The sequence below is a fragment of the Ictidomys tridecemlineatus genome, chromosome 3 (assembly GCF_052094955.1).
Source record: "Ictidomys tridecemlineatus isolate mIctTri1 chromosome 3, mIctTri1.hap1, whole genome shotgun sequence".
Taxonomy (NCBI): Eukaryota; Metazoa; Chordata; class Mammalia; order Rodentia; family Sciuridae; genus Ictidomys; species Ictidomys tridecemlineatus.
In genome coordinates this window covers 37,180,697-37,196,625 of record NC_135479.1, presented here as the reverse complement: position 1 = coordinate 37,196,625, position 15,929 = coordinate 37,180,697, and the positions used below count along the sequence as shown (strand labels likewise).

The 15,929-nt window shown below is 42.7% G+C and overlaps 1 protein-coding gene across 3 annotated transcripts; it reads right to left on the bottom strand.

Moving 5' to 3' along the window:
• Positions 1-96: 96 nt before the first annotated feature.
• Positions 97-15,751, bottom strand: LOC144376100 (ribonuclease SLFN12-like). 3 transcript variants are annotated; one of them, XM_078042447.1, is made up of 3 exons: positions 15,262-15,751; positions 5,865-6,949; positions 97-2,263 (listed from the first exon to the last, which is right to left on the bottom strand). In XM_078042447.1, exons 1-3 carry the CDS (start codon positions 15,297-15,299, stop codon positions 2,256-2,258), a joined length of 1,131 nt encoding a protein of 376 aa, XP_077898573.1. In that variant the 5' UTR covers positions 15,300-15,751; the 3' UTR covers positions 97-2,255. The 3 variants fall into 3 exon arrangements, with proteins under 3 accessions (XP_077898573.1, XP_077898572.1, XP_077898575.1); XM_078042446.1 differs by lacking the exon at positions 97-2,263 and having other exon boundaries at positions 5,851-6,949; XM_078042449.1 differs by lacking the exons at positions 97-2,263; positions 15,262-15,751 and adding an exon at positions 12,100-13,584 and having other exon boundaries at positions 5,851-6,949.
• Positions 15,752-15,929: the final 178 nt, after the last annotated feature.

The window sequence follows — 15,929 nt, the reverse complement described above, 5'->3', positions numbered from 1 at the left end:
TGCTCACCGAAGTCCATGTCATTCTGTTCATTGTTCAAGTGCTTCCTCTGGAAGAAGAGTTCCTGGCAGAGGCTTTCTGGAATAGATCTCATCTTTTTCTGTAAGCACTAGATATGGAAATAATGATAACAAAATATAAAGAAGAAAACCCTGGGAACATGCCGTGGAAACTGTGTCTACTGTCGCACCCAGCCTCCTACCCGAAACAGCTACTACGAAGGCTGTACAAAGCAGAGCCAACCGTGGCATCCGGAACTGGAGGGCCAGTGGGACAAGCAGGACGACAAGGCCAACACGTGTGCTAGGAGCACGGGAAGCCGCTGCACACTCCAGCCTGCTTCTCCCTCAGATATTGTCTGGGCTGTAGCAGGGGTCACTAGAGCCCCGATGGCTGTCAACAGGCCACTGACATGAGGAGAAAGGAAGGGGTCCAAATCCTAGAGGGGCTAGAATTGGAGAAGAAAACCTCAGAAAGGATGAAACTGCAGAGGAGGAGCCTAAATCAGCTTACAAATTCCCCTCAACTCACCAGCTGATCCAGGATGAGAGGCTGGGAACCCAGTAGAAAGCAGGAACCGGGAGCCTGAGGAACTGGACTAAAATGTCACCAGCCTCCTGAGCTGAGCAGACACAGGCAAGAATTAAAGTCCCAGCAAAGAGGAGGCCCTGGGAGAACACCCTGCCTTCAGCTTAGACTCCAGAACAGCCTCAACTAGTAGGAAGAGCAAAATCTTAGCTAGAAAAGCATAAAACTAAACTTCAATTAGAGCAAGACAATCACTGACGCCCATCTACCTGCCAGAAGAAAGTACAACCCTATATGAAAGGATAGAACCTCTTTCAAAGTTTCCCTAATCCATAATCCCTGATATAATAAGAAATTAGGAAACATGATAAAGTCGGACAATTTGCAAAAAAAAAAAAAAAAAAAAAAAACAATAAAACAACCATGAGAAAAAAGAAATGAGAAAAGGAAAAGACTGCTGAGTGCCAACTGTAATGAAAATCTACCCCCAAATGAAGAAGAAATGAAAAGACAAAAATTTCCTGATTCTTACAGGCTCATCAATTTGAAATCAATAGATAAAAGTCGTGTCAACATCCTATCACTCTAAAAGGCAGTATCTGATATTGAGGGCCTTGTTACTAAGTGTGAGAGCAGACCAACAGCAGAAACCAAGATCAACTGACATGATACAAGCTGGCAAAAAGTTCCAACTGACACAAAGAAAAAGAATGGACAATCAGAACACAGGAGCCATGTCAGAGGTACTCCAAAGGCCTAACACAGCCTGAGTCACAAGAGGAGAGAAAGACAAAAGCAGGATCTGAAGAGATAAACAGCAGTGACTTTCCTGAAGTTGACGAAAGACACCAGTCACAAACACAAGAATTCTGTCCAATATTTTAAAAAGAACAAATACCGCTGGGCGCAATGGCGCAGGCCTATAATCCCAGTGACTCCAGAGGATGAGGCAGGAGGATCGCAAGTTCAAAGCCAGCCTCAGCAAAGGCAAGTTGCTTAGCAACTTAGTGAGACCCTGTCTCTAAATAAAATACAAAATAGGGCTGGGCATGTGGCTCACTGGCCAAGTGACCCTGAGTGTTGGAGAATGGGGCGGGAGGAGGGGCCTGGGCGGGAAGGAGAGCCCAGGCCCTCCCTGCAGTAGCTCCACCTGGAGTAGCTCCACCAGTCAGATGGGTCCCTCAAGCTGCGCATCCTGCTTGAGGTCAATAGGAAAGTCTTTGCTGTGACCAAATGCCGCAAGTTGTAGGGCCCCACGGGTGCATATGGAATATTTGCTGGTAGGGATGCCTCCAGAAGACTCACAACATTTTGCCTAGATAAGGATGCATTTAGAGATGAATATGATGATCTCTCAGACTTGAATGCAGTGCAAATGGAGAGTGTTCAACAATGGGAAATGCAGTTGAAAGAAAAAATATGATTATGTAGGCAGATTCCTAAAACCAGGGGAAGAACCTTCAGGATATACAGATGAAAAAACGTACCAAGGATCACAATAAACAGGATTAAACTCTGTAAACAACCAAAGTCAGGGGCCTTCAGAACTGCAATTCTCGCCCCCTTTCACAGACTGTCCAGTGTCTTTGGGTTTGATTCACCTGCTGCGAAGAACATTCGACAGACTGTGTACAAGATGTATGGGTCTCACCATGAAGACTTGAACACTAGGCATCTTTTATGCTGCCAGACTCATTTGTTGCAGTTGTTTGTGATGTCTGGGGTGGCTTCATCGTCCTGAAAAGGAGGAAAAGGGGATTTCTTAAACTGCAAGAAAGTCATGAGGTTACTTTTAGCTTTTTCCCTTTCTCTTTTATCTTCCTCTCTTCCCCCTTCCCCCTTCCTCCCTTCCTCCTTTCTTCTCATCTTCCCTTCTTTCCTACTCTTCCTTCCTTCCCCTCCCCCTTTTTTAAGATATCAAAGACAACTGGGTGTGTATTTGCTACTTTGCATTTTTGAGCACTGAGGACGGAGGAGACCTGAGCAGGGGAGGAGGTTGTTACACATTGAGTTGAGAAGTTTAAGCTACTGAAACATGGAAATGTGAATTCCCAAACTTTTCCTTTAGGGGCTTTGTCAGGGAAAAGAAAAAAAAAAAACATTTCTAAGAAATCTTAGGAACTTAGAATGGATTTAAGTGAGTTCAAGTCAAAGCAGTTTCCCAATTGAGATCCTTTGAAACCAGTTTTACTCCTTTCCTTCCTTCCTCTAGGTCAAATCAATATTTATTGTGCCTTATTTCATGTCCATAGACTTGAATTATTATTAGGGTAAGCCTTCACATGAATTCAGAAGTCACTACAAGCAGCATTGAGACTGAAGTTGGAATATTCTGTTGATCACAAAACCTTGATGTCATTCTGTGTATATAGAATGCAAAAGGAATAGTTAGTGTTAGCTGACCTATATGTTAATATACCCAAACTTAGTTAGCAATGTCATGGCCAAATACATTCTTCCCATGCTTTTCTCTTTCCAAAATAAATAAATAAATAACTAAATAAAAACAAATCCACAACTCTTATCCCCCAACAGCGGCCTAATTTCAGGAGTCTGACCCTCACATCTCACTAGTGTGGGAGCAGGGTCATGGTATGGATGTCCCTGTGTGTGTGTCTGGGTGTGTGAGGGTACCTTGCAAGGGACTCTTTCTGCAGATACTGTAAATACAAGTACCGTTTTGATAAAGCATGTACAATGAATTTTTTTAAAAAAGATAGAAATACATGAACAGACTTCCTATGTTCAAGGATAAAAAGACCAGTTGATAGAAACGTGTCATTCCTTCCTAAATTTATCTATATATTTAATGTAACTGCAATAAACATCCAGAAAGGCATTTCTATGGTGCTTAAGTAGATTCTAAAATTTATGAAATGTTAAAGGACTAAAACTGTCCATATATTTTTAAAGCAAGAGAAAAAAGAGGCTCACTCTTTCAGATATTTATATTCAGTTTAACATCACAATTCTGTAGGAAGAAACACACTGACCAAACATAAAGAAAATCTACAACCACAGCTACCCATAGATGTATGCAGAAATACACTGGAGACGGTTTGGCAGATCAGTGGTGAGGGTGGGAAAATGGCTCTTCACATGGAACAAGAGGAAATAACACTCTGAGTCAGTGTCTACTGAAATGAATTAAATATTTAAAAGTAAAACGCTCAGAGCAAAACTGAAGCGTCCAGAAGACAATGAAAGGAAACTTTATAGTACCTTAGAGTAGAGGAGCATCTCTCACATAAGATACAAAGAGCACCAAACTTCAAATTTTTAACTGGTAAGTTTTGACTCTCTTAAAATTTCAAACTACTACTTATCAGAATAGGCCTTAAGAAAAGAGAAAATGCCAAGCAGAAATTTGGAGAAGATATCCACAATCTGTAACACCTGTGACGACAAGGTGATTGATTCTACAGTCTGTAAGGTATTCTAACACAGCAAAAAGAAAAAGACAAAGTCTAATCGGAATATAGACAAAAGACAGAACAGGCACGGCATGAAAGGTAAAGTACTTTGAACCAATAACGTTAAGATATAATCAACCAAATTAATAAACAGGAAAGCGCATGCCACAAAGATACTATCTTGGACCCATTGATGGGACAAAGACCAGAAGAGAGGCAGAAAAATGAAGAGAAGTCTGACAATTGGAGGAAATGTGGAATTTCTAATATATTCCTGATGGGAGTAAAATGACCTGTCTAATCTGAAAAAATATCAGCATATTTTCCTATTACTTGAATATTCTCACACCTCCTGAACCAGCAATTCCACTACTCAGTGAGCTTCCAAGAGAAACTTTCACCCGTGCACCAGACTACACATGAATATTCAAGATGACACTGTTTTTAAGGCAGAACCCAGGAAATAAGTCAGTTACCCATCATCAACAACAACAAAAAATAATGAGAGATGTAGGGGACTATTGTGATTTTTCAGTAACTGAAGACAGCCACGTTGGGAGCTACATCTCAAGCTAGGCTACCCAGGACATATATCAACAACATAACTTGCTTCAACTAAACTGAATTAGTTTGCTCTTACTTTCCTGTACAGGAGCGCCTATTTCATCAATAAAAGTCTACTCAAATTCTGAAGATTATGAATTTGACAGAATTCATGGCAAAAACATCAAAGTATTTTGATAAACACAGAATGTGTTTCGATGGCACACATCAGGACAGAGCTGGCTTCTGCAAGGGGGTTTGAACAGTCACGTCAACAAATACAAAAAAAGGCGACATCTCTATGACTGACTTTTCAAGTGAGTGAGCAGGTGGCCTGCAACAGGGGCAGTGGGCCCAGCTGCCAAACATGGAGCTGTAGGATTTGGTGTATGCCCTGCTGGGTTGCAGTCTTGCTTTGGTTTAAAACCTCCTTGATATTTTCCTGTTCCTCCCCTTTGAACTGGGAATGTTTACCCTGCTCCTACTTACTATTTCAAATCGGAAGTAAAATACTGTTATAATTTAATTTTTATAGCATCCTAAAGCTGAACTGCCTTGTGTCTCAGCATACACAACTTAACGCTGTTGAGCAATGCCAAAGCTGTCAAAACTTTGAGATTCTTTGGGATTTGTGTACAAAATGTGGGTGCATTTGACTTTGTTAAGATGGACATGAACCTTTCAGGTGGCTATAGTAGAATATCATGGTTTGGTACTGAACTGTTACCCAGAGATTCCTGTGTTCAAGGATTACTTCCCAGAGTAAGTGCTATTGGGAGTTGGTGAAGTCATCTAAAGGTGGGGCCTAGTAGAAGTCTCATAAAGAGCCCCAAGTGCTGTAATCAGAGCTTAACAAGCAATTCAAGTGGGAGTTTAGAAGACCCTTAAAGTGGATTATGATAGCCTGATCCCTCCTCCTTACTCCCTTTGCTCTTGATGGGAATTGTAGAACCCCTGCCCAGTCTTTGTCCTCACCTTCACTCCCTGGCCATCACGTGAGCAACTTTCTTCCACCACACATTCCCTGTCATAATGGGCTGTTTCAAAAAGAAATGCAGCCAAAACATTTTGGAACCGCCAAAACTGTGAGCCAAATTATTAGAAGAAAAAAAAAAGAGAAACATTTCCATTCCTAAGTTGATTATCTCAGAAATTTGTCATTGTGATGGAAAGCTGACCAAAGCATGGGGCTAGTTGTAATAGGTCTCTTCTAAGTGGGCAGAGGAAAACAAGAGGTGGTGAACTCCCAGTGGGATCCACTAGAGACTGTTAAATGGAGCACTGACATTTCAGGACTACTGATCTTGCTCCAGTCATACCTTCCCAACCACCCTGGCCAAATGTATGCTCATTGCTAATCCCCCTTCCTTAACCAGCCTCACCATCCACCATGCACTTGATCCATTCCTCCATGGTAAACCGCATCACGTGGTTCCCTTTCACATGCCAGGAATCAGGCTCCTCAACAAATACGGCACAGCAAAAGCTCTCTACATGGAGTGCACAGACGTAGCCACGATGTCTTCCTTCATCATGGACTTCAATGAGTTTGCAGGAGTAATTAATCGTCTTCTTCTCTTTACAGAAATGATGGACAGGAAGCTCCCTAATTGTCTTTTCTATCTCAGAAAGATACCAAGGCTGTCCTTCAAAGCCAATTATTTCTTTTGTTTGGCTATGTATACCAAAGAACAAATATCCCCCATCAGTATTTGCAAATGCGGAAACATATTGAGGTACCTCTTCTTTCATGAACTCCAACACATCTTCTCTTTTACAATTTTCTTCTTTTCCAAACTCATCTGTACCTGGGACTAATTTAGTAGCAACAAATGTTGATTCAGAAAAGTTGACTTTACTTCTGTATGTAAGTTTTGTCTTGCTAAAAACCTCTGAAGGTGAGTCCACCACACTACTTTCTTCAGTAGGGACCTTCATTGCATTCGTTTTTGGTGTTGAAAATAATCTGGATCCAGTTTTCTTCTCTTGGAGGAAAGCCGGTGCATGGGGACCATCCATGACAATTGTAGATGTTGTATTTTTGCTATACAGATTGGTTCTCAACGTGACAATCTGCTGACCAGAGCTATCCAAGCTCCAGGATTTCACAAAAATCAAAAATGTGTTAGCATTCTGCATGAAGTCAAGGTAATTTAGAACACGAGGCAGCATATCGCTGAAAGATATTTCCAAATCTTCTCCTATTCCGTCTTCATTATACTTATACTCTGTATTCTCGATTTCAGCCTTGATAACTCCTCCTCCAGAATTCAGCAAAGCACACATGGCTCGTGAGACAGCCTCTTTCTGCCTTTTTTTCCTTTGTTTGTCCTTCATGCTGTTCCTATTCTTCTCTCCAAGAGTGACTTTTCCTACATCTAAAACCAGCTCATTATAATCAGTTTCAAAATCAATTCTGATGTTTACGTCCACAGTGGCCATTTGGTTTCCAAGCTGAAATTCTTTCCTGTAAAACCGACAGAGCCATTAGAATGGGACCCAGGCAGGAGTAAGCAAATTCTGAATTCTGAGGGAAACAGAGTTTTGGGGTTTGTTTGCGTGTTTGTTTTGGTACCAGGGATAGAACCCAGGAGTGCTCAACCCCTGAGCCACATGCCCAGCCTTTGTAGAAGTCGCCCTGGACTGGGAAGTACAAGGCTAGGAAGTGACAGGTTTGGGGGCAGATTATCACAAAAGACCCACAACTTACACTCTTAGCGGTAGTTTGATTTTGCTGCCATAGATTTCCATCATGCTCTTCTAATTCCTTAAATCTTCCCTTACTCTGTGCTTATATCATTCTTTCTGATCATTCATTTTGTATAGATTGTGTTTTCTCTTCTTTCCTTATACAAACCCCAGAAGGGAATCTACATTTTTGACCTTGTCCTTGAGTCAAGATTTAATCATACAATTGTATCAAATTTCCATCGTGATTTTAATGATTTCAACTTTTACAGCGTTTACCTTCCTTTTCTCCTTTTGTAGGGAGTTTTGGGGTTTGTTTGCGTGTTTGTTTTGGTACCAGGGATAGAACCCAGGAGTGCTCAACCCCCGAGCCACATGCCCAGCCTTTTTCATATTTTATTTACAGATGGGGTCTCACTGAGTTGCTGAGGTCCTCAGTAAGTTGCTGACGCTGGCTTTGAACCTTGATCCTTCCTGCCTCAGCCTCCTGAGCCACTGGGAGACAGCTATGTGCCACCACACCAGGCTATGGTAGGAAGTCCTTTGGGAAAATTGTCACTTGGAATTCTAGGGGCAATCAGCAATATGACATGTTAGTTATTTTTTTCTTCCTGTTAACAATAATAAATGTGATTCAAAATATTTGGCCCTTGCTCTTAAGCAAAGTGGGCCATGTCACTGTGTCCTTTTCCTATTAGAAAACCACAGTATCTTCAATGAGGGAAAATCCTTACACTCAACCCGCCTGCATTATGGTCTGATTGTTTGTGTCCCCTCAACATTAATATGTTGAAAACTTTACCCCCAAGATGATTAGGCCTTTGGGAGGTGGGGACATGAAGACACAGCACTTGACCATAGGATTCGTGTTTTTACAAAAGAACCCTAGAAGGCTGGCTCAGCCCTTCTGTGATGGGAAGACACAGAGAGAAGCTGGGAATCACCCTGGGAGAAGAGGCCTCACCAGAACCCAACCATGCTGGCACCTTGATCTTGCACTTGCCAGCCTCCAGGACGGAGAGAGAAACACATTTCAGCAATTTATAAGCCGCCCAGCTCCCAATCAATGGTGATTTGTTACAGCATCCTGCATGTCCTAAGGCAGTCTGCCTTAGTCTGGGTACTTCTAATCCATTAGCTTGTGCCTCTGAGGCCACTGGGATTACTGCTTGGCTTGAAAACTAAAAGATCTTTGGGTTCATCAATAGGTATAGAGACAGTTGATAGAAAAGTCCATCCTAGGTCGTCATCACTACCCAGAAAAGGTTATCAGGAGTCATCATCTTCCTGGCCACTGCTGGGTCAGTAGTAGGCACAAGTGCAAGATATTCCTCTTGTCTCCATGATTTCCTCATCTTGTGACCCAGACCCCAGAACACCTGAGAATCCTACATGAATGATGAGCACTCCATACAGAAAAGAGCGTCATAAATCCATGTAACAGCAGTTCACAGGGACCAGACAAGCCTTTCAATACATGCCACCCCTCGACCGCATCAGAGTGATCACCATTCAACATGGAATAGGGGGCTCTGTGCTTTGGCCCAGGTGTGCTGGGTGACACTAATGCCTTCCTCCCACAGACCTCCCGTCTTCTTCCTTCTCCCCGTGGAAGCTGCACTGCACTGAAATGTGCAGAGAAAGGTTTTCAAACTACAGGAAATCTGTATTTTGAAAGTCACTTAAGATACCAGAAGGAAGGGATTTGGGGCTTGCTTCGTGGTGTGGACACTGACCCTTGGGAGGTTCTGAGCCCTCTCCATGCTCTGGAATGCCCACCTGGAAATTTCCCAGGCCCCTCCCATGGCCTGAGGTCAACCAGGACTAGCAGTGTCCTCCTGGGAAGCTGCCCAGACCTAGAGAAGATGGCCCATGTCCCATTTCTCTCATTTGGGATACACCACGACCTTCTATCCAAGGAACCCTGGGCCTATTGGGTTGTCTGGGACCCTGTGGCTGGCTGTGGATCCCAGGAGAACACCCCACAGGACTATTTCTTTCACAGGATCAAGCCAGGTTGCACTTCCAGGACAGTGTCAATAGGCTCTTAATCACTGACTCCAGTTATTTAGTTGACAAGGGAGCCCAACACGTTTGCTGGTAGAATTCACCACTGAAAACTTCTGATTCCAGGGTTTTCTTTTGGGGGATTGTTGGCTTGTTTTCATTATTAATTCAGTCTCCCTACTAGGTATTGACCTGTTTAGATTTTCTATTTCTTCCTGATTCAGTGTACGTAGGTTGTGTTTCTAAGATTTTCTTTATTCCATCTCTATTTTCTAATTTGATGACATACTCTTGCTCGTAGTTCTCACTGATAATCTTTTACTTCTGAGAAAACCACTAGTAAATTTGTTTCTTTCCTTTCTGATTTTAGTACTTTCATTTTCTTTTTCTTTCTTATCAATCTAACTAAAGATTTGCTGGATTTTGTAAAAAAAAAAAAAAACAACTTTCTTTTATTGTTTTCTACTTTCTACTCCATTATTTCACTTATTTCTGCTCTAATATTTATAATTTCCCATCTTCTGCTGACTTGTGATTAGTTCTTTCTTGTTTTCTTCCCTGTGTCTCTGAGGTCTAGTGTCAGGCTGTTGACTTGAGATCTTTCTTCACTTTCACTGTAGGTGTTTACACTATTCAAAGCCTCCCTGTAGAACTACTCTTACTAGATCTCTAAATTTTGGTATATTGTGTTTCGTTTTCATTTATCTCAAGATATTTACTAATTTTTCTTGTGATTTCTCATTTCTCGTTTTGTCATTTCAGGAGTGTGCTATTTAATTTCTGTATATTTGTGATTTTTCCAGCTTTTTGCTTCTATTGGTTGCTCTCCCCGGCCCCAAGAAGGTAGTGGAGATGGGAATAGGAAAGCAATAAAAGGAATTAGACTAATTTTCCTATGTTCACATATGCATATGCAACCAGTGAACTCCACCTCATGTACAACCACAAGAACAGGATCCTAATTAGAGTAAGTTATACTCATGTTTCCATAATATATCAAAATATACTCTACTGTCATGTATATCTAAAGGACAAATGTTTTAAAGGTTATTATATTTTAAAAATTCTTGCATTTAATTTCACAGATGTTTTCCCCTTTCCGATTTCTTCTCAAATTGGCTCCTGAACCCTTCTTATAAACGTTTCAATTCAATTATTGCATTTTTTAGCTCTACTTCTTCTTTGAGTTTCTTTTCATAATTTCTAATATTTCTTGACATGGTCATTTTACTTATATGTTTTTTCCTGAATTCCTTTAGTTCTTAATATACATTTCCTTTAGGTCTCTGGACAAATTTAAGACAGTTGTGGGATTTTGTTTGTATCTTTTTTCAGCAGATGACTAAACTTTATGTGTATATAATGTAGGAAAGGTTGTTTTAAAATATGTGTATGTTGTGGGATGATTCAATTAAGGTAAATAATATATTGTTTATTTTACTGATGTGCCTTTTTGTGGCGAGAACACTTAAAACCTACTCTCTGAGTAATTTTTCAAGAACACAATATGCTGCTATGACATGGAGTCACTGTTGTACATGAAGACATGAGGGGAAAGAGAATAATCATGCTATTAAACTATGGAGAATGCTCGGCATGGCAGGAATACACAGCTTTCTCTGCTTTTTTGTATAAAGATGTCACATTAAAACAATTACTGTTTGAAATTTCAACTGAAACCATTGTGCTTACCTAGCTTCTTGGTGATTCATCTCTACCAGGAGTCAAGATTTCTCCTGTAGCCTCAGTTCTTCTGGGACCTGTCAGAGTTTTAAGTACCTGTTGGCCCTTTTTATGTCTTCATTTGAGAAATGTCTATTATGTTCATTTCATAACGAGGTTATTTGATGTCTCGCAATATGTTGAGTTCTTTCTATATTTTGGATAGTAGGCCCTTATCAGGAATGTGACTGCCAAGTACTTCCTCCCACCCTGTAGGTTATCTCAATCTTTTGATTGTTTCCTTTCCTGTAGAGAAACATTTCAATTTGATGTAGTCCCATTCGTCTAGCTTAGGTTTTGTTATCTGCACTTTGGGGAACATATTTTAAAAAAATCATTGCCCAAACTAATGTCACAGAGCTTTTCTCCTTTGTTTTCATGTGCTAGTTTTCAGTTTCTGGTCTTGCACAAGTTTTTCATCTATTTTGAGTTGATTTGTGTCTCAGGTGCAAGAAAAAGGTTCTTATTTTACTCTTCTCCACGTGGATAAAAAGACATTTGTTTTTTACAGCCTTTCTTTTTAATATGTCCATGGGTCTTACCTTCCTCAGGGAGAAGTTCTGCCAAATTACTTTCTTCTTAAGCATAAGCTATGTTCCCCTGGTTTTAATGCCTTCAGAGCTTCTGCTGAAAATCAGGCATTTAAAACAAACTACCATGTCTCCCAATCTTTGCAGACCAGCTCTATACCCGGGCAGCTCTTTACAGATGAGCTGATCTTATTCTGATCCCAGGGACCAGCTTGAGGTCAAAGTTTAAAGTCTTCTCAGGTATATCCTAAGCATTCACCCTGCCTATTCTGAATGGACTTTTCTCAATTCCTCCTATAAATAGCTGCTTTTGAATATCTTGATTACCCCCCAAATCTTCACCACCCTCTGCTCCTCTCCTGGGCCTTGGATTGCTCATACATATCCGCAGCTGTAATCTCTTGCCCCAGGCATACAGGGGTATGTAGTCTCCCTACAATCTTCACATGCAGTGGCAGTCACATTTCCCCATGAAATGAGATCCAAGTTGGGTGGTCCAGAGACCTATCCTTCAGCCAGTCCTCAGGCAGATTAGAACCCTGCCAATCAGGTTTGCTCTGGCCCCTGCACTTCAAGGGAAGGGACTGCAAACAGTGCTGCTGCCCCCTGCAGCCTGAGACTTTGCTATGCCAGGGAGAGGAATGGCAGGGGCAAGAAAAAACATCCTTACCTTTTCTACAGGTTTGAATGTGGCTGCTTCTTGATTGGGCCTCTGCGTGGTTGCTGTAAACCTCTGCCTTTGACTTCAGTCAGTTTCTGTTGCTTTGGATGTTTCCACAAGGGGGAAGCTTCCTAGTCTCCACTTTGCTGACATGAGCCCTCTCATTATTCTTTTCTTTCATTCTTTTTTCTGTTTCTTTGTTTTCTTTTGTTTTTATTTTTCCATTTTGTTTTTTTGTTGTTGTTATTGTTGCCCTGACGGGCCTTGCCCTTCTTAGCACAAGCAACCATTTGGTCTCAGCCTCCCTAGGAGCTGGGGCTACAGGTTTGTAACATCCTGCTGCCTCTATCCTCATTTCTAAATAATAAATTCAGTTTGTTAATAATTTGCTCTTATGATATTCCTCTCTTTTTTCACATTCTACTTTCACATCATTGCTAGATTTTGTTCACATCAACTTTTATGGTGACTTTATAAAATCAGTTGGGTATCGATCCTCGTTTTCTATCCACTAACATCGTACCCAACATGGTGGCTTTCCGTGGCAGAGTTTACCAAGGTCTGTCACACTTGCAGAAACTAAAATAGAAAGTTTTGAATCTTCCTATGTTATATAATCACTTTTGGAAAATAATGATCACCTGTGTTTATAACATCTTACCAACTGCTGCATAATTTTATAGGTAGTATAAAAGAACTCTTAGGTAATTATTCCTGTATACCTGAGAATTGAAGTTGCTTTTCAGTGTTTATTGTAATAATTCCAAGACCTCGGCTCTGTTAGATTGAGACTCAGGTATTCAAATGACCTCATGGAATGTTCATGGAGCCCAAGAGTCCCCTGGCTAAGTACTTCAGTTCTACATACAGATGTGGTTCACACATAAAGAAACAGCCACTTGGCCCCAGGGGGGAAGGCCACAGCAGACCAGAGTGCAGAAAAGAGGAACTGAAACCCTGGCTCAGAAAAAAAAAAAAAAATCATATAGGGGAAGAGACAGTCTGGGCATGGAGAAATCAAGGCTCAAGCTAAAACAAGAGGTTTTACCTGATCTTGTACACTCGGAATTAAATCAAGTATACAAAGTGCATATACACACTGTGAGTGGTTGATGGAGTTTGAATTACTGCAGCAGCTGATGAAATACTAACAATTGGAGACGTATTATCAAATGATTTCCTAAAGGATTGCATCAGACTTTCACTAGCAAGCTTCTCTTGGGCAGAAGGATTACAGGGCTCCACCCTGGGCCTGTGCAGGCTGCTGGTTCTCAGTCTATAACAAAGTAGCCGCCTGCCCTCTGAGGGGCCTGGAAAATCAGAGCTGTGTCCTAAGACATCCTAGGACCTGGGCATTCATTCAGATGGGTCCCCTGGGCCTGGGCCCCTCCAGGAAAGCATTGGCACAGAACTCTGACAGCTCCCCAAACAGTGAGGCCGCAGGAGAAGCCTTGACTCCTGGGAGAGGAAAAACGGAGAAGCCAAGTAAGCAAAACTGTTTCAGTTTACATTTATAAGAAATATTGTTTTAATGGGACATCATTATCCAAAAAAGCAGAGAAACGTGTCTATTCCTGCCATGCTGAGCTTCCTCCACAGTATTAGGGCACAATTGGGGCCCTTTACCTCATTTCTTCGTATTTCTTACACAACAGGGGCAGCTGAACTATGAGTCACCTTCCTGTCGACCAGTCAGAAAAGATCCTCCATTTCTATTTCAAGAAGGGCAAGAGAGTCAGTTTCACTTCTGCTCAGTGACGCATTTGAATTTCTCCATCTTAGGTTCATGCCCTTCCAGGAGGAATAGGGTCCCTCATCTCATACTGTAGCCTCTGGAAGTAGACTGCTGTCACCTTTCCTCCCAGCCCCCATTCCAACACCCTCTGCATCTGGCCCTGCTATTAGGGACACTTCTGGTTCATCCACAATAAGCAAAAGGAGCAGCAGTCAATCACAGCAGCCTCCCCACCCCCAACATGCCTAAGGAGCCTTCTCACACCACAGGGAACTCGAAACTAGTGGCAGCTGTAGAAGAGGCTCCTTTAGGGGAACTTGTGGGCTGGGCTGGGTCCTTGGCCATCTCAGTCCAACACTCATGACCAGGTACAATTTTCACCATCCAAAACCAGTCTTCAGGCATATATCTGGGACACAATCCTTTAAAAAAAAATAAGCGGTAGACTGGACTCCACCAAGTCCCTAGTACCTTAAACTCAATGGCCTCCATGAACCCTTGGGTCTGGGTTCACAAGTTAGTTGTTTCCTCTAAATTCCTTTATTCCCTTGACGGTGGGAGAATTCTGTGAGGTGAGAAGTCGGGTAGAAATGCACAAAAGTGGCACCCAACTGACAGGAGAGACTAAGGAACATTCCTGGCCCCTCCTTGCTTACCAGTCCCACGTTCCATGGCATCTGGGAGGACAATGTGGTCATCTTTCTCCTCTTCTAGTTTATGAACTTTGGGCAGGGAACTCCTGTGCTTGCTTTTCCTTTCTGGACCTAGACTGCAGTTCTTCAGTGACACCCCCACATTTCCTCAACTCCACTCAAGTGCAGATCTCTAGGAGGATCCGAGGTGCCCTGGAGACCACAGGAGCCTGACCTGCACACTCGGCCAGTGCCTCTCTAACCCGTCTCCTAAACCACAGACCCCGACTCCCTGTCCCAGAGCTGTTTAAGGTCTCCCCTGTCCAAGCAGGGACCAAAGTCCTTCTGGCACACCATACCCCGTGGTCCAGAGTTCAAGGAGCCCAGTCCTCAATGTCCTGTTAAGGTCTGGGAGAAGGTGATCTGAACACTCCAACAACGATGCCAAGTTTCCCAGAAAAGAGAGACCCCAGTCAGTCTGGAGACCAGGGTTGGGGTGAGGGTCTTCCAGAAAGAGGTGGAGTTGTGCTGCTGGTGCCCCACCTCGCCCCAGAGTCAGATGCCTAGACCTGGGGGTGGGAGTAGAGTAGAAAACTAAGGCTGGAAAATGTGACTAAAGAGCAGGCCTCACTTTCCAGTGCATTGCCCCCTGAAACAAGACCTCTTGCAAACATCAGTGCACCCAGTGCATGCACTGGCCCTTGCATAGCAGGTGAAGGCAGGTGCCGGATAAACCCAGTCAGAAAAGAGAGCACCCTGCCTCAGAAACTTTCTTCCCCAGGCAAAGTGGAGAAGGAAACCTACCGAGCCCTTCTAAGTGTGGAGACAGGGTAGTTGCCCATAGATCCTTCCAGCTCTTCTGCCTTCTGTTTCCTGCACCCTAGTACCTTCCACTCTCAGCGCGACTCTCACACAGAATTTTCTAGTTCCCGTCTTCTATCGGGCTCATGACGCTCCAGGAAGTGAGGGCACTATGCTCAGTTGCACAATTGTCATTTGATTTGTCAAATTCGAAGAAGTATCTCCCTGTAGCGGGGTAACTCAGTATTTCCAAACTTTACTCTCATTCACAGGTCACTTGCTGTCACGTTGCTTAAAATCCCAGGTGCCTCCAGCAACAGGGAGGACAGCTGTCAATGCCTCAACCAAGGGGCAAGGAGCGGGTGCTCCACAGAAGGCAGAGTCCAATGCCTAGAGCTTGTAGAACAAGGAGCATCAGGGGACATCCTTTCACTGAGAGTCTACTATGGCTCCTGTGGTGCGACACAACCTACCTGCCTCTTGTTTCCCCTGGCTCTGGTCCACATTATGGGGGTACGTTTCTCTAGCTTAGCACTTCTCAAACCGATACCAGAAATCACAAGTCACCGGAAACCACAGCTTTCAAATGCTCAGAGGTACAAATGACAGTGGAGAGTGTACAAGTCTGAGTTGCTCTCACTGGGGAGCTGCTCCCCAGAGCCCACTGGGAC

Excerpts from the sequence above, each read along its gene's own strand:
- LOC144376100 (XM_078042446.1), bottom strand. The coding sequence starts at position 15,299 with ATGGGCAACTACCCTGTCTCCACACTTAGAAGGGCTCG. Across the intron at positions 6,950-15,261 it reads TCCACACTTAGAAGGGCTCG|GAAAGAATTTCAGCTTGGAA; the intron begins GTAGGTTTCCTT and ends TCGGTTTTACAG.